The sequence below is a fragment of the Barbatula barbatula genome (assembly GCF_947034865.1).
Source record: "Barbatula barbatula genome assembly, chromosome: 1".
Lineage (NCBI taxonomy): Eukaryota > Metazoa > Chordata > Actinopteri > Cypriniformes > Nemacheilidae > Barbatula > Barbatula barbatula.
Window position 1 is genome coordinate 4,818,909 of NC_136766.1, and position 24,320 is coordinate 4,843,228.

General features: G+C 36.9%; 3 protein-coding genes across 4 annotated transcripts; all 3 read left to right on the top strand.

Moving 5' to 3' along the window:
* Nucleotides 1-781: 781 nt before the first annotated feature.
* On the top strand, nt 782-6,635 carry LOC306900326 (uncharacterized protein). The gene is made up of 8 exons (XM_079467161.1): nt 782-1,303; nt 1,562-1,685; nt 2,203-4,180; nt 4,258-4,421; nt 4,622-4,842; nt 5,123-5,252; nt 5,390-5,490; nt 5,584-6,635. The coding sequence occupies exons 3-8, from the start codon at nt 2,227-2,229 to the stop codon at nt 5,720-5,722; spliced, it is 2,709 nt and encodes a 902-aa protein (XP_079323287.1). The 5' UTR covers nt 782-1,303; nt 1,562-1,685; nt 2,203-2,226; the 3' UTR covers nt 5,723-6,635.
* Nucleotides 6,636-8,975: 2,340 nt separating this feature from the next.
* Nucleotides 8,976-14,209, top strand: LOC306899676 (uncharacterized protein). Its single transcript, XM_079466096.1, has 7 exons — nt 8,976-9,041; nt 9,230-11,201; nt 11,291-11,454; nt 11,787-12,007; nt 12,349-12,478; nt 12,724-12,824; nt 13,001-14,209. The coding sequence occupies exons 2-7, from the start codon at nt 9,254-9,256 to the stop codon at nt 13,122-13,124; spliced, it is 2,688 nt and encodes an 895-aa protein (XP_079322222.1). The 5' UTR covers nt 8,976-9,041; nt 9,230-9,253; the 3' UTR covers nt 13,125-14,209.
* A 253-nt stretch (nt 14,210-14,462) lies between these two features.
* Nucleotides 14,463-23,761, top strand: acox1 (acyl-CoA oxidase 1, palmitoyl). 2 transcript variants are annotated; one of them, XM_079461953.1, is made up of 14 exons: nt 14,463-14,670; nt 14,777-14,936; nt 16,836-16,996; nt 18,011-18,118; nt 18,207-18,326; nt 19,263-19,378; nt 20,199-20,368; nt 20,461-20,623; nt 20,702-20,892; nt 21,029-21,205; nt 21,873-21,978; nt 22,251-22,394; nt 22,500-22,706; nt 23,036-23,761. In XM_079461953.1, the coding sequence occupies exons 1-14, from the start codon at nt 14,562-14,564 to the stop codon at nt 23,084-23,086; spliced, it is 1,983 nt and encodes a 660-aa protein (XP_079318079.1). In that variant the 5' UTR covers nt 14,463-14,561; the 3' UTR covers nt 23,087-23,761. The 2 variants fall into 2 exon arrangements, with proteins under 2 accessions (XP_079318079.1, XP_079318080.1); XM_079461954.1 differs by lacking the exon at nt 16,836-16,996 and adding an exon at nt 15,902-16,062 and having other exon boundaries at nt 14,464-14,670.
* The last annotated feature ends 559 nt before the right edge of the window (nt 23,762-24,320 follow it).

The window sequence follows — 24,320 nt, forward strand, 5'->3', positions numbered from 1 at the left end:
TGGCTACCCATTAAGTATCGTATTGACTTTAAAGTTCTTTTATTCACTTATAAAGCCTTAAAGGGTTTAGCCCCTACCTACCTAACAGAGCTTCTATCACACTACAACCCATCACGCTCTCTAAGATCTCAAAACGCAGGACTTTTGATAACATCTAGAATAACTAAATCCACCAAAGGGGGTTGAGCTTTCTCATATGTAGCACCTAAACTCTGGAATAACCTTCCTGATATTATTCGAGGATCAGACACACTCGCCAAATTTAAATCTAGATTAAAGACACATCTTTTCAGCCAAGCATTCACTTAATGCAAAATATGCTTAATAAACCACCAGGAGATGCTGACATTAGATATTATTTACTAGAATAATTGGATTTATTATATAAAACACCATGTAGTGTGTTTTACCCTTTCTTCGGTTTTTCGTTTTTCCCCTGTAAAGCTGCTTTGGAACAATGCAAATTGTGAAAGGCGCTATATAAATAAAATTGAATTGAACTTCTTGAAAAAAAGAACCTCCCCTTTCAACTGGCTGGCAACGGACCTGTTACACAATCTAGATTGACAAAATTTAGACTGAGACATGATGAGCTAGCAAGCTAATTTAGCTTATGTCACAGAGAGGCACACACACAGTGGACGAGAGTAAAGTGACTGAGGTTGTGTGAGTCAATAAAAAGGGAAATTTGTTTTTGTGAAGTGATTAAATTACTTTAGACAAAGAACATTTTATATCTCATGCTGAATTCAGCCAGCGGCGGCTTTCTGCACATGCGCGCGATCATTTGCAGTCTGGACGCGGAGGGGTGAACATCTCCTGCTCTGACTGCAGCCGGGGGAGAGGCTGCTACGCGAGGACTGAGCCGCCTGTGAGTGCTTTGGTGCGGGCGTGCGGCTCACGGTAGCACCCGCTGCTCGTTGTGAAGATTAAGAACGATATGTGCTTCACGTCAGAGAGTCTCCAAAAGTCTCCAATAACATCAGAAAAAGTCGTTAGATTTGTCGCTAGTCGCTTTTTTGAAAATGTGTCGCTAGAGGGGTCTGAATACTCGCTAAATATAGCGACAAAGCGGCTAAGTTGGCAACACTGGTGGGCAGATGACGGGTACGGAAGAAGAGTATTAGTTTAAATCTGAATACAGGGTTCAGGGCTGCGCAGACTGCGTGTCATCAAAGTACCGCGAGAGCAGCTGCAGCGTATTGTTTCGAAACGCTCTCGCGGTACTTTTGAAGTCATAAAGGCGATCGGTTCAAGTTTAAAACGCCCATATAGAAATAGCCGCAACATTAATTCACACAAGGTCAGTATTTCAAAGATTTGCTCTTCTCTGCTCGTTTTGTAGCTTCCGCTTTGAGTTTTAAACAATGTAGGGACTTAATCATTGTACGTAATACCTTGATTTCTTATGTGGTTTTCTGCTGTTTAGGTTTTTATGTATTTATGTGTTTTATGTTATTTGTTTGTTTGTCATTTTTGAATTGGACGTCAAGTCTGTAATAAAAGTGATGATGATGATGATGAGTGTAAAAGTTTACTGTGACGTTACTGCTCCCCTCAGTTCATGCGGTGATGACGGACCTGATGTCACAACGTGCGAGATTATTCATCTCGGCAATGAGCGATTTCAAGTGATATAACGCATATATATTGACATATACGTATATAGAATATCATGATATGAGGTGAGTTTCTATCTCATTCGAGTAAGGCTATCTCTGAGAATGTTTAATTCGGCTTTAAGGGTGGGGTAACAGGTATAGAGAGGGCGTAACGTGTCTGCCAGGTTACATGTAAATTTCATTTTCCGTATAGAGCAGAATTCTTATTGTAAAGCCAAACACAAAAGGCGAGTACTGTAGTGTTGGTTTAATACATGTTTGAACATGTCTACTTAATAATAATTTCTACTCTTTTCCTAAATCATCTACTGTACTCGAGAGTGTCAAGTACACCAGTAACCAGATTTATTATATTTCCAAGAAAAACTATTCTTACTACATTTTACAACCTCATTTTTTATATATTTTTTTTTGATGTGTTATTATATTTGACGTGTTTACTAAAATTTGAAATTTGACATCCATCGATCAAAGATCACTAAATGAATAGAATCAAGTTCAACCTCTCGCACTGATGCTGTCTGTGAAGTGGCCTACTGCCTTCAATGTCTAATGCACATTATTATGCTTCTCTTAACAGACTGTAATTCATATTTGAAGAACCATGGCATTTCAGATCCAGTTACCTTTTCCAGTTCAATTTACTTTTCCAGTAGTTGCCAGAAAAACAGATCCCCTAATACAATGCATCATAGACAACAAATTACAGAGATTAAAAAAATTAATCAAAGGAAAGGACATCAATGAGCTTTACTCTTCTGAAGTCTGGAAAGATGATGTCACACTGTTGACAGCAGCAGTTATATGCAGGAATGAAGAAATCTGCTCTTATCTTATTAAAGAATCTGCTGATCCCAACAAACACTCAACAAACAGATGTGCTCCTCTACACTACTCTGGCTGTACAGCTGGAGTTCCACTCAGTATCGTGAAAAGATTACTTGCGGCAAAAGCTGACCCAGATGGATGTGATTTGCAAAGGTATACTCCATTGCAGTTTGCTGTTGATCACAACCGTGGTGACATTGTCAAAGCACTACTAGAGGCTGGAGCTTCAGCTTTTAGGAACTATGGAGGAAATCCAGCGCTTGACAAAAAAATGGATGACATGATTCATCGACTTTCCTCACAGAATGATGATTTTAAGATGGTACAGATATTTTTCTCTTTCTCTTGTGCTCTCTCTAAAAAAACCCAGACAGAGGTTTTCAGCATCTATAAGGCACATTTCCTTAAAGAGCATCCTTTTACTCATACACTTCTGTTTGAGGAGTACTTTAGTGTTATTGGTGCAGGGGCAGAGCAATATCAGCAGAGTGCCATCAAGTGGTTAAAAGATACAAACAGCGCAGACAAACACATTGAGGACTTCATCAAGCGCTTTCCAAGAATTTCTAGGAATAATTATTTGTCAATTGCATTTAATTGCTTAAGTGCTGCTTTGTGTGTCAGTGAAATGATTTCTCCTCAAATATTCAATGAACTTGTGCCAATTCTTATAAACAGTGTCCAGCCTTTTGGAAATGCACAGGGAGACAGAGTCAATCAGTTGATACCAACAGTACTTGATGTCATGATGCAAAAAACCTATAAGCAGAAACTAAATATAAGTCATTCTGTATATGAAAATATATGCAACGGTCTAATGCCTCTTACAAAATCTAATTCAAGTCAAATTAGTCTTTCGACCTATGGAGTGTTTGCTCAGGTGAATGACTTTGCTCCAGAAGTTGTTGCAAAATGTGGATTGTCTCCAGTACCAGAGAGGATACTTAATGCTGCTGAAATAAAGATGGATGAAATCATGAAAGAAAAACTTAAAATACTGAACACATCACTTGAACATCCACCAAGTTTTTGTTCAGTGAATAGAATATGTGAGGAAAGCGGAGTTTCTTCTTCAACAAAAAAACAGAAGAAGAAGAAAAAGAAAAATCATCAAGAGATGGAATCACAACTAGGGGAGAAGGAAGATGAAGAGATACGAGTCTCCACCGAGGAGACAAAGTCAAGTGTGCAGCCCTTCACACCACATGTTGAGAATCCTCCAGCAGAAAGACGGTGGCATCCGATCAGTCGTCGCTGGAATGAACGATTTGAAAAACTGTCTAAAATTGATGCCAGCAAAACCTCTCGAATACGAAGTTACACTCTTGTTCTCGCTGATGAATTTAAGATCGCTAAAGGAAGTGATGGAACACAAGTTTTCCTCGGTCTGAGAGATGACGGCACAGAGGTGGCTGTGAAACGAATGATTAAGTCCAACTACCAGGACCTCAAGAATGAGGAGACATTTTTGCGACTTCCAGAACTTGATAGTCCTTCTATTGTGCGCTATATAGACTTTGCAGAAGATGACAACTTTGGATACCTTATTCTTCAGCTTTGTGAGTACACACTTGAGGAATACATCCAAGATCACTTACCGGTCGAAGGCTCTCAGAGGACTTGTGTTTTAAAAGAACTTGTGAGGGAAGTGCTCTGCGGTTTACAGGTTCTACACAGCCAACAAACTAAAGTGCTTCATCGGGATATCAAACCCCAGAATGTTCTCATTGGTATGAGCTGACTCCAGCATGTACATTTAAATATAAAATATTTTTTTATAATTGTGACCATTTTACGGTGTTCACAGACATAAGAGGCAAAGCTAAACTGGCAGATTTTGGCATAAGTCGTAGACTGAAACAGAGTGAAACCACTTTACGAACAAGCATCGCTGGAACTAAATTCTGGAAGCCAAAAGAAGCAATCGATGAAGAAAGCAACAGTGGCTACAAAAGAAGTTCTGACATTCAGGTGAGTCAAAAATGAATTCACTTAAAGGGATAGTTCACCAAAAATGTCATCATTTATCAAATCTAATGTGTATATTACTCTTCTTGTGTTTACCACAAAAGAAGATATTTTGAGAATTGTCAACAATTTGGCAAATGTTCAATGGTTTCCTAGTTCTTCAAAATACCCTTTCTAGTGGTAACAGTGTCAACTGTTTTAAGGTTGCTGGGATGTTAGTGTACTACATTCTCTCCAGAGGCCATCATCCATTCGGCAAAGGTCCATTTTGTGAGGTCAACATTCTGCTGGGAAAATATAAACTGGAACACCTGGAGGATGATGTAGCGAAGGATCTTGTGGAGTGGATGATCAATGAAGATCCAGGAAAGAGACCAACTGTTGATCAAACACTTGCGCACCCCTTCTTCTGGAATGATGAAAGGTATAGTTTAATATACATCACACCTACATATCTCAGAACATGCATCACCAACATTTGGCACGTAGATGAGAAATCTCAATCAAGCCAATGTGCCTGTCTTAACTTGTGTTTTACAGCAGATATCTTATAAACAGCCAAAGTATAACTATGTTTTTTCTTCAATAGTTAAACCAGGGTATTCGTAGTAAATACAGTAAACACAAATGTATAATTTTCTTTCTTAGTAATCATAGTCATCGTAAGTATGGTGTTTGTGGTAATGTTTCTGAAATCCTCCCAGGAAAGTGGAGTATGTTAAAAAAATGGGGATCCAGAAAGAGGCAGAGAAGTATCTTAATGCTGACGAGGAGCTGCTTCAGGCCATTGAAGAATTCACGATAGGAAAAAGCTTTTCTGAATGGAGAACTAAAGTAAGTAACCACACAGTCCATGTCATGTATGAAGAGTGATCGCTTTAGATGTCTGGTTACGCCTGGTCATTATTCCTGATAATCTTCATTAAAGAAACAACCTTTACTTGACATCAGTAAAATATCATTTTCTTTAGTTCTCTCCTGAGCTTGTCCAGAAATTAGAGGGTAAAAAGAAACCTTTTCCTGAGAATATACTGGGCCTGCTGCGTTTTGTACGCAACCTGCACGAGCATTAGTAAGTCATGCACAGTATTAAGTTATTTACACAATAATTTAGTGATGTTGTGTGTCACAACTTGTTTTGTTGGTCTGTTTGTTCTCTCTGTAGCCCAGATGAAGCAGCAAACATCAACCTGATGGCTTTATTCCCTGATCTCTTTGGGAGTTTGTACAGGTTTGCCAATAAGAGAGGATGGCACACTAGACCGAGTCTCAAGAGATTTTTGAACTCGGTTTCACAGATTTGACTTTTCTTTCTGAATTTAGCATGAACGTTTATTGTTTATCTGTTTTACGGTGATATATAGTAGAATATGGTCACTCGTAAAAAGTGGTGCCTTTTAATGTTTATTAAAAAAATCTGGAAATGCTCTTTCACCATTTAATGCTGAACATCAAGGGCCGGTTTCCCGGACAGGGATTAGATTAAAACAGGACTAGGCCTTATTTTAATTAAGTCGTTTTTTACAAAACCACATTACTTGTGTACATTTTGAGACCAAACAATGGTACTGATGTATTTGAAGTTGTGTCAGTACAAGTCGTTGTTAGTTTAGACAGATCTAACATTTTTAGTCTGAGATTTTGACTTAAACTCTAGTTTTTCCCATTTTTGGCCCAAATAATCAGGGATGTAACCAGCATTTAAGGATGTTCAGAGACGGACAGGCTTAGCACAATTGTTTTTATTGTAATATACAGTATACTGCCACAATATGTCAATATTTTGCATTATCGAAATAAAATGTGACAAAACGTTTCACAATGTTAATGAAAGCTGCAGTAAATTATGAGGACAAATGACACACAAATGTTTCTGTAACTCATGTGCATTCAAATGTTTGTTCTGAATTGTGGTCATCATCAAATCGTCTGTATAACTTAGTCTACCTTTATGTTTACTTATGAAAAAAGTGTAGATTATGTTATAGCGCTGATTATATGTATCGATTTTGCTCTTAGAATGCAAAAAGGCGATTCTGCTGTCAGATTCAAAGGCCTTATTTTACAAATATTTGGGAATGTGGGATCTATAGTCACAGTTATTGCTCATATGTCTTTATTTCTGAAATGTATTTTCATGTTTCCAGATTTTGTTGAAATCCATTGAATGATTTTTTAATGTCACTCAATAAAACTCTGTTGATCTATTAAGCTGTCTACACGGCACAATAAATCCATTATTTACTATATGTAGGCAAATAGATATAAATATTCTGAAAACATTTACGTGGCCACAATATGGTAATGAAATTAAATGAAGCCTATAGGCTGTGTAGCACAAATTTCCCCTTCAAATATAGTTTAAAATGCAATTTATTTACTTTGTGCTTTGCTTTATCACAGAGTCACACCGCAGATGTGGACAGACTATAGAAATATAAACACAGATCTCTAATAAATCAGCCGCCATGTAAGTGTGTGTCAAATGTGAGTTCAGCTCAGTGGTAAGAGCATTGCGTTTGCATCGCATGGTTGTGAGTTCGGTTCCAGGGGATGCAGATACCTATGTATAAATGTTTAGGATAATGCAATGTAAGTCGCTTTGGATAAATGTGTCTGCCAAATGCATAAATGTTAATGTGTGTCTGCAACTGTAGTAATATGCATGTATCAAATGAAAAATTAATACATCAAGAAGGCGTAGGACAATGTAACAAGTCGCCATAGTTTGAACTATTTCCTATTTTAACATAAAGTGTTTTACACAGATTGTATTTCCCTTTATTTGGTGTCTAGTAAGTCTTTGTCTGTGAACACGTTCTATCAAAAGAAAGGTGTGTAAGTGAACTTTTAGACACCTGCATGGTTCTCCAATGGGACCACATCAAAATGAACTTCCGGAGTTATGACAACATGCAGGCACATGTATGTTAATGTCATATATGAAAGACCATGAACTTATGCCGTGTTTCTTGCTTTGTTCAGACAGCTCGGTAATGGTTAGAAAATAGTCACTTGAAACAAGCGCCTTTATCGTCTTTATAGAGTATAATAAATCAAAACTTCCTTTTTAGTTGATGCACTAAAATCTTTAAATTCATGAACTGTTTGGTAAAGCGAAAACGTCCAGGCAAAATGTTACCCTAAAATCAAAAGAAAAACTAATGTAAACATTTATAAAATGAGACCTGGTTCAAGGACCATTAAGATATTGAGATTCACTTTTATGACAATATTATGGATTAAGCACCCCCCCCCCCCACAAACATACAGACCCCAACATTGTCTCAATTTATCATGTTTCTTAAACATTTTAGGTTTTATGTTGGATTTTAATCTATATTTCTGGTAACAAATAATCGTTTTAAAGGATTGTGCTTTTCACATTTCCCCTGTATTTAAAGCATAAAAGTCTTGCTGTCAGTCCTGTCACGAAAACGTCCAAGTCATTTCTAACTCCAAAATTAAAAAGAAAGTCTGACCAATAGAGTATTGCATTACAAAATACTAAGTATTTAGGTTTACTATATTATTATATTATACTATTTTTTGACATATTCTGTTCTTTCAGGCTGATATGAAACAGGGACATACATTGCCTGATTGCTTTGTCAAAACCAATAAGGCGTCTTACAAAAAATCCAGAGAGTTACTAGTAATAGTGTTCCACTTTTGTATTGACCATAGCCATTGGTTTTTATTATTATTTATTTACAAGCTTGTTTTTAAATCATCCGCTGGTGCATAATATATGTTCATAGCATATGTTTCTTAAAAGATTGTATCATTCACTTATCCTGACATTATTAGGGTAAAGTACAGCAAAAACAAATATTTTTCAGAGGCAGATTTTTTTATTGAATAAAAGTATTATGAGAAATAGAGTTAGTGTAATCAAGTATATAAAACAATGAAAACAAAGAAATAAAAATAACAATTTTGCTAGGGGGAATAAGCAAAGTAGGCTTCATGAAAATAGTTACATGCCTGTAGAATATGACAAGCTTTCTGGTCTTATGTCATTTACATTTCCTTAAACCCTTTAAAGCATGGATTTCCGCTATACCCCAATGGAGAATAACTTTTACATTTACCAATATGGAAACTTAGCCATCAAAATAATAAAATCAATAAAATAAGTGTGGACTTGTTTGTCTTTCTGATTAACAAACAGTCATAATAATAATACGCCTACACTCAGTAATGTGGGTAGTTCACAGTTTTTTTGTGCTCGTTTTGTAGTGTTGCTCTGAAGAATATCATGGTATGAGGTGAATTATCATATATTCATATACATCACTGTATACTACAAAATGTAAGTTAACTTATTAAAGTCAAACACGCCATTGAGGAGTATTTGTACTGTAAGCGGCTATCAAAAGTGAAAACTTAAAAAAGGCAGCCTACTATAAAAATAGATATAACCCTGGGCTTCACTTTTAACTGTTTTCATCTCATGGAAATGATCTCTGATAATGCGCTATAATGATCCCTTACTTTAAAGGGTGGGGCAACAGGTAGCGCCAGAACAGGTATTATGACGTGTCCGCCAGATAAAGAACCCGGAACAGGTTACACGGTTTCATTTCTTGCAAACAGAGCAGAATCAACTACAAACATCAGGTAAGTGTTGTATGGTATATTGCTATTACTCTTTTATATAACAAAATAATCTACCGCAGTTGGGAGAGTCAAGTAGGCTACTCAAGTAACCTGATTTAATAGATTTCCAAGGAAACAATATAGTTCTACATATTGCAGATTCATTTATTTATCTACTGTCTTAAAGAATATTTTACATCTCTTAACAGATTGGGATTAATATTGTAAGAACCATGGCATTTTTCCAGTTAGCTGGTCAATTTCCAGTACTCAGAAAAACAGATCCCCTAATACAATGCATCATAGACAACAAGTTGGAGAGATTACGCAAATTAATCAGAGGAAAGGACATCAATGGGCTTTACTCTTATGAAGTCTGGAAAGATGACGTCACACTATTGACAGCAGCAGTTATATGCAGGAATGAAGAAATCTGCTCATATCTTCTTAAAGAATCTGCTGATCCCAACAAACTCTCAACAAATGGATTTGCTCCTCTACACTACGCTGGTTGTTCACCTGGAGTTCCAGTTAGTTCTATGAGAAGATTTCTTGCAGCAAAAGCTGATCCACATGGATGTGATGATCAGGTTTTCAATCCATTGCACTTTGCTGTTGATCACAACCGTGGTGACATTGTCAAAGCACTACTAGAGGCTGGAGCTTCAATGAACTATGGAGGAAATCCAGCGCTTGACAAAAATATGGATAAAATGATTCATCGACTTTCCTCACAGAATGAAGATTTTAAGATGGTACAGATATTTTTCTCTTTCTCTTGTGCTCTCTCTAAAAAAACCCAGACAGAGGTTTTCAGCATCTATAAGGCACATTTCCTTAAAGAGCATCCTTTTACTCATACACTTCTGTTTGAGGAGTACTTTAGTGTTATTGGTGCAGGGGCAGAGCAATATCAGCAGAGTGCCATCAAGTGGTTAAAAGATACAAACAGCGCAGACAAATACATTGAGGACTTCATCAAGCGCTTTCCAAGAATTTCTAGGAATATTTATTTGGAAATTGCATTTAATTGCTTAAATGCTGCTTTGTGTGTCAGTGAAAGGATTTCTCCTCAAATATTCAATGAACTTGTGCCAATTCTAACAAACAGTGTCCAGCCTTTTGGAAATGCACAGGGAGACAGAGTCAATCAGTTAATACCAACAGTACTTGATGTCATGATGCAAAAAACCTATAAGCAGAAACTAAATATAAGTCATTCTGTATATGAAAATATATGCAACGGTCTAATGCCTCTTACAACATCTAATTCAAGTCAAATTAGTCTTTCCACCTATGGAGTGTTTGCTCAGGTGAATGACTTTGCTCCAAAAGTTATTGCAAAGTGTGGATTGTCTCCAGTACCAGAGAGGATACTTAATGCTGCTGAAATAAAGATGGATGAAATCATGAAAGAAAAACTTAAAAAACTCAACACATCACTTGGAGATCCATCAAGTTTAAATGCAGTGGATAGATTATGTGAAGAAAACGGGGTGTCCACTTCAACACGAAGAAAGAAGAAGAAGAAGAAGAAAAATCAGCAAGCGTTGGAGTCTCAGGTACGAGAGAAGGAAGATGAAGAGAAGCAATCATTTCCGGACACAAAGACGTCCACCGAGGAGACGAATTCAAGTGTGCAACCCTTCACACCACCTGTTGAGAATCCTTCAGCAAAAAGAAGTTGGTATTCAATCAGTCGCCGCTGGAAGGAACGTTTTGAAAAACTTTCTATAATTGATGCCAGCAAAACCTATAAAATAGAAAACCTTACTCTTGTACTCGGTGATAAATTTAAGATCGCTCAAGGAAGTGATGGAACAGAAGTTTTCCTCAGTCTAAGAGATGACGGCACAGAGGTGGCTGTGAAACGAATGATTAAGTCCAATTACCAGGTCCTCAAGAACGAGGTGGAATGTTTACGACGTCCAGAACTTGATAGTCCTTCTATTGTGCGCTATATAGACTTTGCAGAAGATGACAACTTTGGATACCTTACTCTTCAGCTTTGTGAGTACACACTTGAGGAATACATCCAAGATCACTTACCAGTCGATAGCTCTCAGATGACTTCTGTTTTGAAAGAACTTGTGAGGGAAGTGCTCTGCGGTTTACAGGTTCTACACCGCCAACCAACTAAAGTGCTTCATCGGGATATCAAACCCCAGAATGTTCTAATTGGTAGGAACTAAACCTGAGTTAGCATGTAAATTTGAGTTGAGCATGTAAATTACCTTCAAAACATTGTGACCATTTTACTGTTTTTGTAGACATTACAGACAAAGCCAAACTGGCTGATTTTGGCATAAGTCGTAGACTGAAACCGAGTGAAACCACTTTACGAACAAGCACCGCTGGAACTAAATGCTGGAAGGCAAAGGAAATCATAGATGTGAAGAGCAAAATGGGGTACAAAAGAAGTTCTGACATTCAGGTGAGTTGTCAATAATAAATTAGCTTAACCGGGCCCCCAAAAATATTCCATAATTAATTTACCCTTATGTAAAAACTTGTATATTTCTCTCTCTCTCCTCTGGAAAATATAAGGTTTAGTGGTTTTGTGCCCAGTGGTGGACATTGTTTAAAATATCTTGTTTCGTGTGCTGCAGATGAAAGTCATACAGGTTTGGAATGATATAAGGGTGAATAAATGATGACAGAATTTCTGGGGAAATTGTCCCATTGAAATGAAATTGTATTTGGAAAAGTACCAGTACAATCTGATTGAAAATGTAATCTTATGGTAACAGTGTCAACTGTTTTAAGGTTGCTGGGATGTTAGTGTACTACATTCTCTCCAGAGGGCATCATCCATTTGGTGTAGACCCATTTTGTGAGGTCAACATTCTGCAGGGAAAATATAAACTAGAACACCTGGAGGATGATGTAGCGAAGGATCTTGTGGAGTGGATGATCAATGAAGACCCAGGAAAGAGACCAACTGTGGAGCAGACACTTGCACACCCCTTCTTCTGGAATGATGAAAGGTACTAAAGGATGTCACTGTTGTGTGTGATGAGGCTTCTTGAATCTTGGATCTTTAAGCTTAAGAATCTTATACTTATAAAATGGCTAGGTTATAAATGCTTTGTCAGATAGACAACCGCTTTCACGTATTCTGTAAAGACCTGACCTACGATCTGCCAATCTGCAGGACCATCTAAAGTCATGCACACCTCAGTCAATCTAATGTGCTTGTGTTTACTTGTGGTATCTGCGTGATCTAGCTGATATCTCATTAAAAGGCCTTAGGAAAATGAACTATGGTTGAACTACCATAGCTATGCCTACTTAAGTATTTGTAGTAATGTTTCTGAAATCCTCTCAGGAAAGTGGAGTATTTAAAAAGACTGGGGAATCAGAAAGAGGCAGAGAATTGTCGCAATGCTGATGAGGAGCTGCGTTGTGCCATTGAAAGAAACATGGAGGGGAAAACCTTTTCTGAGTGGAAATCTAAAGTAAGTAACTACACAGTGTGGAAAAGGTAACCCAGCCATTAAATTTGTGTGCCATTGTCAGAACTGCAGCATCCACAGAAAACTCATTCTCGCCCTTGGAGTGGCCGGATTTCAACCTCTGATGTGCACTATTTTCTGATAATTCGACAGCCCAACGTCAATTATTCTTTACATTATTATCTCTGTTTATTATGGTTCACAAGCAGTCTTAATCTTGATCTTAAAAATGTATTGATTTTCTTTAGTTTCCCACTGAGCTTGTCCAGAAACTGGATGGTAAGAAGAAACCTTACCCTGAGAATACACTGGGCCTACTGCGTTTTATACGCAACCTGCACGAGCATTAGTAAGTCACACAAAGCATGAAGTATTTGCACAATCCTTTTGTGTTGTTGTATGTATGGTGCTTCAAATGTATCAAAAAGATAACCATCAATGTCAAATATCTTGACCAACAGAGCAATATTTTTCTGAAACCAGTTTCTAAAGATTGCCTGTTTTGTTTGTGTTTTTTCTGTGTAGCCTAAAAGACACAGCGAACATCAATATAATAACTTTATTCCCTGATCTCTTCGGGAGTATGTACATGTTTGCCAAGGAAAGAGGATGGCACTCCAGATATGAGTTAAATTCTTTTAACATTTAATCTGTTCCTGTCATATGATTATATACTATGATACTGCATATACATTTTTTCAGGAATTGTTGTATCTACTTGTATTTTTCTCTTTATGAAAGGTTTATGGTTTAATGTTTAAGGTTAGTACTTAAGATATAGCACATTCACATTCCACACTTTAGGCACAGGGAATCTGGGGCCGGAGATTGTTCTTAAAATACATTATAGGAGGTTTGTAAGAAGTTTTCAAATATTTTCTAAATAACATATGCTTTGTAAATCAATTTTGAGAAATAAATATAAGAAGTTTTTTTGGGAATACAAAAATATTTCAGAAAAAATATGCCAGTTAAGCGAAATTTTCTTCATAAGAATGTTTTGTGAATGCAGCCCCAGGACTGTAACCAGCATTTTAAGACAATGATAGGGTGATGTTTTTCTTATCCAAACCTTCTGGCGTCTGCCAAATGCATAAATGTGATGGCAGGTGTCATATAAAAAAATGCAATAGCTTTACGAGAACCTATATCAGAAATCTTTGTAATGCCATAATATTCACATTTTTTGTATACAAAGCAAATGCACAAAACCATCAAATATGTGACCGTTTTTAAAAAATGAATTATAGCAGCAGTAAGTTGTCACGATTCTGCCGCATCATGTCATGTTTCTCTTGCTCCAGTGACAGGATCATGACAGGACATCATGTTTAATGTGGAGAGAGACAATTATTGTTTATTTGGCTTGCCATACGCGATCATGACAGTAAGTCATGGGCACAAATGGCACCTAAATGTTTACTGGTAATGACTACATGAATATTTGTATAGCATTTGTGGTACAAAATTAAATATTGTGTATTTCTTGCAGGATATGTATCCAAAGAAAAAGCTGTACAGCATGTTATAGCGGTGATTGTGGTTTTCATGTGCTCTAGAACGCAAAATGATGACTATGCATTTGAATTCAATGGCTCTATTTACAATTATTCAATATTTGGGGGTAGCGAAGCTACGTTCACAGTCTTTATTTCTATAGTGTATTCAAGTTTTCTAGATTTTTTGTAAGTACCATTGATGAATGTAACATTAAAATATTTTTTAATATGCTGTACAATGAATCCTTATTTACAGTGGAAAACATCTTTGAGAATATCACAATAAGGTACTAAAATGTGCACTCGTTAATTTTAATTACGCAATGTCTTGGAAAACGAATGGCTTTTACTGAGTGATGACAGTAAGCGACCGTTCCAAAATGGCGGATGCGTTGACGCGTATGAAGACCGCGAATGTGACTGAGGCGGGCCGGAGACACGCCCACAGTGTTTTCCGCGTTACCATTGGTCTCTTACTCGTCCACCTTCCCGGAAGTAACAAACTCAGTAGGCCAGAGTTGAAACGTTTAACGATATCAGTTACCGTCCACACGATAGAAAGTTTATCCTCGGAAAGAGACTCGGTCATGAATCCCGATATTATCCGCGAACGGCAAAATGCCACGTTTGATCCGGAGATCCTCACAAACATACTGGACGGCAGTGCAGAAAAGACCCGCAGGAGGAGAGAAATAGGTCTGACGACTTGTGATTTCAGTTTATTATGATTCTGTGAGTAATTCTTGTGACATTTATCGCGGTATGAAGGTCTGAATTGCTTGTCGTTGATTCTCTCCTCTAGAATCTCTGGTTATTAACGATCCGGACTTCCAGCATGAAGACTTAAACTTTCTGTCCCGAAGTGAGAGATATGATGCGGCATTAAAGAAGAGCTCTCAGATGATCCTCAAGATTAGAGAGCACGGAATCTCCGATCCAGATGAGATCTATAGCTACAAGCGGTATGCAAATTAATGTTGTCAATTCTATACAAAGTTATATTTACTGATACAACAAAAAATGATCATTTTGCTATTTTAATTTGTTTAATTGTTGTAGTTGTTTACAATATCACGATATTTCCATAACCGTGAACCCAGAAATGTGAGCGTATCGTTACACCCCTTATGTTATGCAGATGATGGACTTGATTCATATACACATATGCATTCTCGTGAACAATTTAGATGCATTCTGGGATACTTTTTTTAATTTAAGGCACGTGTATATACTTTGAATACATTTATATTTGTCTATAAAACTAACATCCAATCATTTAGGAACCATACTAAGTCAAAGCATTTATTATAAAAAGAAATGTGAATTTAGTAAAGTTTGACTGGTAAGTAAAATATACGTTCATGGCTCATTCTTCTGTTAGAACGTTCGAATGCATGTTGTATTTTTGCTTTCTTCAGGCTTTTCCTCCATAGTGCCTATATCGCTTTTTGTGGAAGTCGATATTTTAATTTATTTAATGTTCAGCTGCATTATCTATTTATGTTTGCAAGTTTTTAAGTAAATGTTCATGAAATATGCAATTTAAAGTGAAGTTTATAGTTAAACTATAGTTTCAAGGAGCATTTTCCTTTGGTTACAAATGAAAAAAGTGTTTTTAAAGGGCTGTGTTACAAATTTATGTTTGACAGCCATGCCATGGCCAGCCGGCCGGACTTTGTACGGCCCCTGAATTGTGCTATATAAAATAAAGGCAAAGGCAGGTTACAAAGTGTGTGGACAGAGATAATCTGAGCAAAGGTCTTCGGTAAAAAGTGTGTCAAAGAGCATTAAAAGGACAGTTCACCCCCCAAAAAAATTCTGGCATCATTTAGTAACCTCAAATACCCCTAAATTTAAAGTCAATATAATGTAAAAACACATGTATGCGTTCTATCTAATCTTTGTACCTGTTTGATCCATCCTGCAGTGTTGCGAGGGGCATATTCCAAGAACCTGTCGGGCTTCACTATGTCATGTTTATACCCACCTTAAAAAGCCAGTGTACTGCTGAACAAGGCAAAAAGTGGATCCCTTTAGCCGAGTCACTTCGTGTTATAGGCACCTATGCTCAGACAGAGCTGGGCCATGGTCAGTCTCACCTATCCCAAAAACCGAAATCATTAAATCTTAGTGTTTGGATTTATAGTTACAAGTGGGCATAATTGAGAATGACCCTTGGAGGTGTTGACAGCTCAGTTGTACCAGAGTTAAAACAGGAAGAGATTAAAAAGAAAATCTGTTTTCAGATGATATCCTAGTTAATTTCCGTAGTTATTTTAATGTGTGTGTGTTGAGAACACACCTGCGCTGTTTTGCATCGCTCTTTTCAGCACCCAGCACTTTTAAGATGACATTTCAAAGTTTTATCAAGTTTACATTTGACGTATATTTTTAACACAGAATGCATCGTGTCTGCAACAGGATTGCGTTTTCCATAGAGGTTGCAATTTATGTTTTATTTTTAATGTTTCGCATTGCTGCTTTTCTTAAATTTTGCGGATGCTTTTTAAACCCTCCTAGGTTTGTACCTTCTTTTAAAATGTTTATATTTGCTTTTGAAGAACACTGTTTTTAAACAGAATGTATCTATTATATTGCATTACTCAAACTATCAAAATGTTCAACGTGCTATCATAATTTGCATGACATTTTCTCTTTTTTTGTTTTTGCCTTTCTGCGGTTTTGCTAACTAACCTCCTATCATTCTGAATCTCATCCCTATTCATCATTTATCATACACACCCTTTTCTTATTCTATTCACCAAATTTTCCAAACATCTAAATAAATCCTCCATCTTTGTACTCACATCTCCTATTCTTCAAAATGCCCCACTTGACCCCTGCACCCCACCTTTCCAAAGCTGTTTGCACCGAGGGCGTCCAGAGCCCCTTGACCTACACTTGGGTATGTTTCTGCCGACGCTGTTGAACCAATCATCACCCGCACAGCTGGAAGCTTTCTTCATGCCAGCGTGGAACCTGGAGATTATTGGCACCTACGCACAAACCGAGTTGGGGCACGGTAACAAATCTGGCAACTTACTTGCACGCACATATTTTGTTCTGGATCAGTCCTGTATGTTAGTGCATAGTCCATGTTAAAATAGGAGAGAACTGGCTTTTTTAACAAATTGTTGATGCATGATTGGGAATAATTTGCTTGTTAGCATGTGAAAATTCTGTCTTCATTTATTCACCCTCATGTTGGTCAAAATGTGTTTCTTCTGGGGAACACACACGAAGATATTTTGAGAAATGTCTCCGTGGTTTAGTCTCCAAACAATGAAAGTCTTAGCTTTGTATACTGTGCTAGGCTTTAATGGACTAGTTTGATGCACTTATGTATTTTGTTGCCTATGTTGTTATAATTGCTTCCAATGTTTCCTCATCTGTAAGTCGCTTTGGATAAAAGTGTCTGCTAAATGACTAAATGTAAATGTAAGTCAATGGGGACTCATGTTGTTTGGTTACCAGCATTTTTCAAAATATCATCTTTAGTGTTCTGCAGAAGAAAACCATACAGATTTGGAATAATGTGAAGGGGAATAAACAATGAAATTAATTTTTTTTGGGAGACCTATCCCTTTAAGAGTAAAATCTTGCCTGTGATCTAAATGCCAGCTCTGTCTATATTGTGTTATACGATGTATTACCATTGTAAGAAAATTGTTGCTGAGTGTAATACAAGAAGCTATTTTAACAACATTTTATTAATCTACCCTTCAAAAACAAAGACTGTTTACAATTTGAAATTAAAAAAAAGATTTTTTTGCTGTGCTGGAAAATACGTATTTAGTTTTTGTGTGCTGTCAACACCTACAATGGTTATTATAACAAGTATGCCACTACGCAACCTATAACTGTATTTAATTTGATAGTCCATTAAACTTATATTAAAAACAACAATAGCTACATTTTGGTATAATTTGACTAAAATTAAATGTTTAATAAAATAATTAGTATGAACATATATCCTTTAATACCACATTGGTTTTATTACGAGTGTAAAATCATTGCTTGTGTAATATTTTTCCAGGTACACACATCCGTGGTCTTGAAACCACAGCGACCTATCACCCTTCCACTCAAGAGTTTGTTCTGAACAGTCCAACAATCTCCTCTATTAAATGGTGGCCAGGGGGATGTATGCAAATCACATCATTCAATTTTATAAATAAGCCAACACAGAAACAACGTTTTTTACAATAATTTAATTCCGTGTTTGTTTCTAGTGGGTAAAACGTCCAATCATGCTGTGGTCCTGGCTCAGCTGTACACTCAGGGCAAGTGTTATGGCCTACATGCTTTCATCACACCCATTCGCTGCATGAAGACACACATGCCACTTCCAGGTAAAGAACATTCAGCGCGTGTCTATGATGATATGCTGCACAGAAAGTAGAGGACCATCATGATCTATCTGCTAACAAATGTAGCTAGACCTGTTCCTCAGAAATTACAAATTGTAAAACAATTTTGCTTTGACAAGTATGATTTTTGTACTTCCTTATAATATGTTTACATTTAGTCATTTAGCAGACGCTTTTATCCAAAGTGACTTACACTTTGGAGTTCAGTGAGCAATAAGCGATATGTCATAAAGGAGCAATAATACAATAGGTGCTAATACAAAGTTACTAGTTTCAACAAAAGCCAGAACAAAACCTTTTGAGAGAGAGAGAGGGTTAGTTTTTTTTATAATTAGGCTGGATATAAAATAGATGTGGTTTTAGGACCAATCATGTTTTTTTGGGTTGGAGTTTCCCGTTAAGATGCTAAATATTACAGAATCATCTTATTGCAATTATTTGAGAGTATCATATTATTTGGTTTTACTTGTTATAATTCAATTCTAGCTTTTTATTGTCTAATTTTTAGACAACTTTGTTTATTTAGGGTGTTAAATGTCATGAATTGCATGTTTCTGTGTACAGTAGTGAGTTACATTTGCAGTCGGTCACATTTACACACACAGTTTCCCGTTCATAAATCACTATTTGTCCGTTTTACAAGAAAAGTGTTTGTAAAATGCACTATTTCTGCAGATCTTATGTTATAAACACTACCAGAATATCCAAACTTAATGAACTGGACAACAACACCCTCCAGTCAACGGTTTAAATGACTAAATATAAACGTGTGTAAGATGTTTGTTTAAACTGCTACAAGTTATCTTCGGTTGTCTATTTCAGTAAATTATTTTATGTTGTAGTAATTAATCGTTCTATTTGAAATATGAATTTATGTTTACGTTTAGAAATAAATTTGTTTATCTGTTGTTTGATAAGGTGTGGTGGTGGGTGATATCGGGCCTAAATTTGGTTTTGATGAGGTGGATAATGGGTACTTGAAGCTGGAGAATGTGAGGATTCCACGTGATAATATGCTGATGAAGTATGCAAAGGTGAGCACATCTCCTCCACATGACGCAAATGTTTACTATTGTAGTAGTAGTTGTACTTAATATTTATAGTTGACAATCCAATATAAGAACATTTACATTTAGTCATTTAGCAGACCCTTTTATCCAAATCCGTGAGAGTGATTCTTTCCCTTTCTGGGATGGCACTACAAGACATCGTTCGTTTGCAGAGCGTAGGGATCTGGCGGGTACATTCAGTATGTCTGTATTAGTGAGTGAAGATAGGGGGGTGCCAAACCAGTGGTGGTCTTGTAGGCCAAGAGCAGAGCTTTGAATTTGATGCGAGAGACTACAGGGAGCCAGTGTAACTCAATGAAGAGAGGAGTGACGTGTGCTCTTTTCGACCACTTGTCTCTGCATTATATGCAGAGGTTTGGTTGTGCAAGCTGAGAAAAGTTATCGGAAGCCAACCGGTATACAGTATATGTGACCCTGGACCACAATACCACTTAAAAAGGTCAATTTTCCGAAATGGAGATATACGTATATATCATCTAAAAGCTGAATAAACATACTTTCAATTGATGTATGGTTTGTTAGGATAGGACAATATTGCCTGAGATACAACTTTTTGAAAATCTGGAATCTGAGCGTGCAAAAAATTCAAGACAACACTTTTTGGGAGAAATGTCTCAGTGGTTTTGTCCGTACACTGGAAGTCAATAGGGGTCAGTGTTGTTTGGTTACCACCGTTTGTCAAAATATATTTTCTTGTGTTCTGCAGAAGTTAGAAAGTCTTGAAAGTGACGTGAGCATGAATTAATGATTCGATTCAATTTTTTCTCACAATACGTTTGTGTAGGTTGAGCCAGACGGGACTTACGTGAAGCCTCCCAGTGATAAGCTCACATACGGCACCATGGTGTTTATTCGCTCGATGATAGTGGGGGAGTCTGCACAGGCTCTCTCCAAATCCTGCACCATTGCCATCCGCTACAGCTCAGTCCGTCATCAGTCTGAACTACGCCCAGGGTGAGCTCACATATACAAGCTTTTTCGTTTGTTTGCTTCTACACTTTATTTTGATTGCATTAAGGAAAATCGTATCTGTGTTTTATTCTTAGAGAACCAGAGCCACAGATATTGGACTATCAGACCCAGCAGTATAAACTCTTTCCTCTTCTTGCCACTGCATACGCTTTCCACTTTGTGGGCCAGTACATGAATACGACATACCACCGCATCACCGGCGACATTAACGAGGGGGATTTTAGCGGGATGCCAGAGGTACATTTCGACCCCACTTCAAGTCTTATGTTCAAGATCTATTATCTCTATATATCATGATTTCTCTGTTTTTTGCAGCTACATGCATTATCTGCAGGTCTGAAGGCTTTTACGACCTGGGTAACGAATGCAGGCATTGAAGTGTGTCGCATGGCATGCGGCGGTCACGGTTACTCTCGCTGCAGCAGTTTACCTGACATTTACGCCACTTTTACACCCACCTGCACCTATGAGGGAGAGAATACTGTCATGATGTTGCAGACAGCCAGGTATAAATGTCCTCTTAATAGTGGTATACTGTTTATCCAGTGCATTCAAAAGTCACTTTTATCTAGGTGTACATTTGAAAGCAACAGTAGAGTTAATCACAAATGTTAAAAGATGTTTTCCATTTCTGTCGATAAGGTACTTAGTGAAGAGTTATAAGCATGCCCGGGCAGGACAGCAGTTGAACGGCATCATGTCTTACCTGAATGAACCTCAGCACACGATACAGGCTCAATCTGTGTCATCACGTCCCGTTGTGGTCAATATTAATGATTTGGCCAGCCTGTTGGAGGCCTACAAACGTAGAGCTGCCAAGTAAGTGTTTGCCAAAACCACGATTCATAGATTATGTTGTATATGCCACGAGTATGTGATTATTAAAGGGATAGTTAGTCAAAAATGAAAATGTATTATTTTGTATAACTTTAAATCTTGTGAAAATCACAGAAGAGAAATTGGGATCAAAGTTCGCTGGTTTCCTCGCATTTGAGGAATGAGGACAAAAGCTTTGGAACTACAAACGGTTGCAAAAACAACAAACCAGCTAACAATTTATTCGTTTTTTGTATGTTTGTTTTAGGTATTCTTATCGGAAATAGAATGGTCCCAGAACACTATGGAAACCAAATATTAAAATTCTATTTAGAACAAGTTACTTTCAGATTATTTAAATAAACTCCCATGATTGCATCATGAATAAAATTGCCAAAAATGGCCCATAGTGCTGATATGATGTTAAAATAAATAAACTCCCTGACAGGTTCTGGGAGCAATATTATGGTTGCTAATGAAATATATATTGTTAATTTTTTTATTCTATGGTTGCAAAATTAAAACCTACTTAAGAATGTTTAAAAGAAAGAAACCAAATAGATTAGTTTACAAATTGGACATTACCACCTCTTTTAAAATCTCTTGTTGGACTTCTATTATATATGTTGTGTATGGACCACTGGTTTTAACCTTGGAAAAATGTTCACAGGTTAGTCGAAACGGCAGCTGAGAGCATCCAGGTGGAACTACAGCATAGCAAAAGCAACGAGGACGCCTGGAACAACAGCTCCATCGATCTAGTCCGAGCATCTGATGTAAGCTTTCTCTTCGTACAACATTATGCTGATGAAAAAACATTTGAGGACATTATAAAACATTCAGTTCTTCAATAAATGTCTATAGCCAGTCATGTGTTATTTATAAGTGGGTGAGAAGGGGGTTGGGTCAGGAAAGTACCGCGAGCCGGGAATCTAACTCGGGTTGCCCGGAGCGCAAACGCGCCATGTGTTGGAGCACTGCCCACAAGGCTATCGGCTCTGACTGCAGTCATGTGTTCTGACTGGTATTCTGCATCGTCTCCCAACAGGCTCATTGTCATTATGTGGTGGTAAAGTTGTTTGCTGCTAAATTGAGTGAGATTGGAGACACAGACGTCTACTCTGTGATCAGCACTCTGGCTCTTCTTTATGCCCTTCACGGAATTGCACAGAACTCTGGAGACTTCCTACAGGTTATATAAGACACGTTCAGTTCACTTTTCTTTGTATATGGTGTTTATATATAATTGTGTTGATTGTTCAGACCTTTTACTGACCTTGTTTTTCTACTTTTTCAGGCCGGTCTGCTAAGTGCTCCCCAGCTGTCTCAGATCTCTCAGAGACTGAAGGGACTACTATCTGAGATCAGGCCCAACGCAGTGGCTCTGGTGGATGCCTTTGACTACCGCGATGAGATGCTCAATTCTGTTCTGGGCCGATACGATGGCAATGTTTACGAGCACATGTTTGAGTGGGCCAAGAAGTCTCCTCTTAACCAAACCGAGGTAAGGGCATTTTTGAGGTGTGTTGAGGGTGCATTAAGTAAACATAAAGTAACAATTGGCAATAAAGCTTTTCCGCATTATTCATATTCGTTGATAGTGGTCAATGCCAGTATAGTTATTATTGTGCATTATGTTAAAACAATGCTAAAATGAACATGAACAATGATTTGTAAATACTGCCGAAGTATTGTTCATGTTAGCTAATGCATTCAGTAATGTTAACAAATACTAAAGTTGCATTAGTTAAAACATACTGTAAAATTAACAGTTATACAAACTGTAATAACACATAAATATTTAAGAATCTTACTCATTTTTATTTTTTAAAGGTACACGAGTCCTTCCACAAGTATTTGAAGCCCCTACGGTCAAAATTGTGAGCAGTGCATTATCAACTAATACCATTAAGCCTATCTGGAGATCAGCTTTCAATGACTTCTAGAACGTTCCTCCTACTCGCCTCACGAATGAATGCTGCTGTCAGAGATGACATTATTTCTAATTGCACAAGAAAATAATAAAATTTTGCGTTTTATGTTTTGGCTGTCCTCTCTGTGCACTTAAAATAATCATTATTCCATGTGAATTAACTTGAATTTCCATGACTTAATTTTACGCATTGGGCAGACGCTTTCATCCAAAGCATCATCCTATACATTAGCAATCGATTAGATTTCTCCCTGTATTGTTTTTTTCTTTGTCATGTGTACTTAAAATAAGATGAAATAAAAGGAGCCAGAATCAACTACCTGTGGTAAAGCAACATGTATGTGTTCACGTAGGATGCATTTTAAGTCGCATTCAGTCACAAAACTATGACTTAACATTAGCATTTTTAAACACTGTAAATAACCTTTGAAATGATTTTGACTTGTGAATTCATGATTTGAGGGTCAGAATTGTTTTCCTCGGTTGCTTTAGCCCTGATCACTGTATTAATATTAATTGCAAGGATATACAGCATTATTAACTGTAGGTTCTTAATGATTTGTGACCAGATCAAATGTTGTACGTACAACTCTTGTTTTCTATCAATAAAGGATAAATTAACAACTTTTGACTTGTATAGCCAAATGTGTTTGATTTAGTATTGTTTTGATCATTTGTAATAATGTTTCTAAATTGTACAGACTGTCGTTTAAATAGCCACATGTCTTTATCTTGGATTTAGTATTGCTTTGATCATTTCTAATCTTATTTCTATATGTTATAGTTCACCAATTTGTGTACATTACACTCTGTGATCATTTCTTTCATATCATTTTATTTTAAAGTGATTTATTTTACAATTTAATTGTTTTTTTTACATTCACTTTAATTCAGTTCGTTTCATTATATTCAAGGTTACATTATTTTCTAATTCACATTTAAAAACAGCAGATTATGCACATAGGACTATATATACATTTAGTATAATGGAATGAGAACATTGGATATGAAGCCATGAAGAAAAGTTTTGAATATTAAGCAGATTATAAATCGTTTTTTTAATAGTTATTTAATAGTTTTTGTTGCAGTTATATGTAATTACATATTTCTGTTCTTGCTTAATCCGCTGAACGCTCATATACTAGAGAAATATATTTTTTAATTCAAACAGTTCATATATTCAAT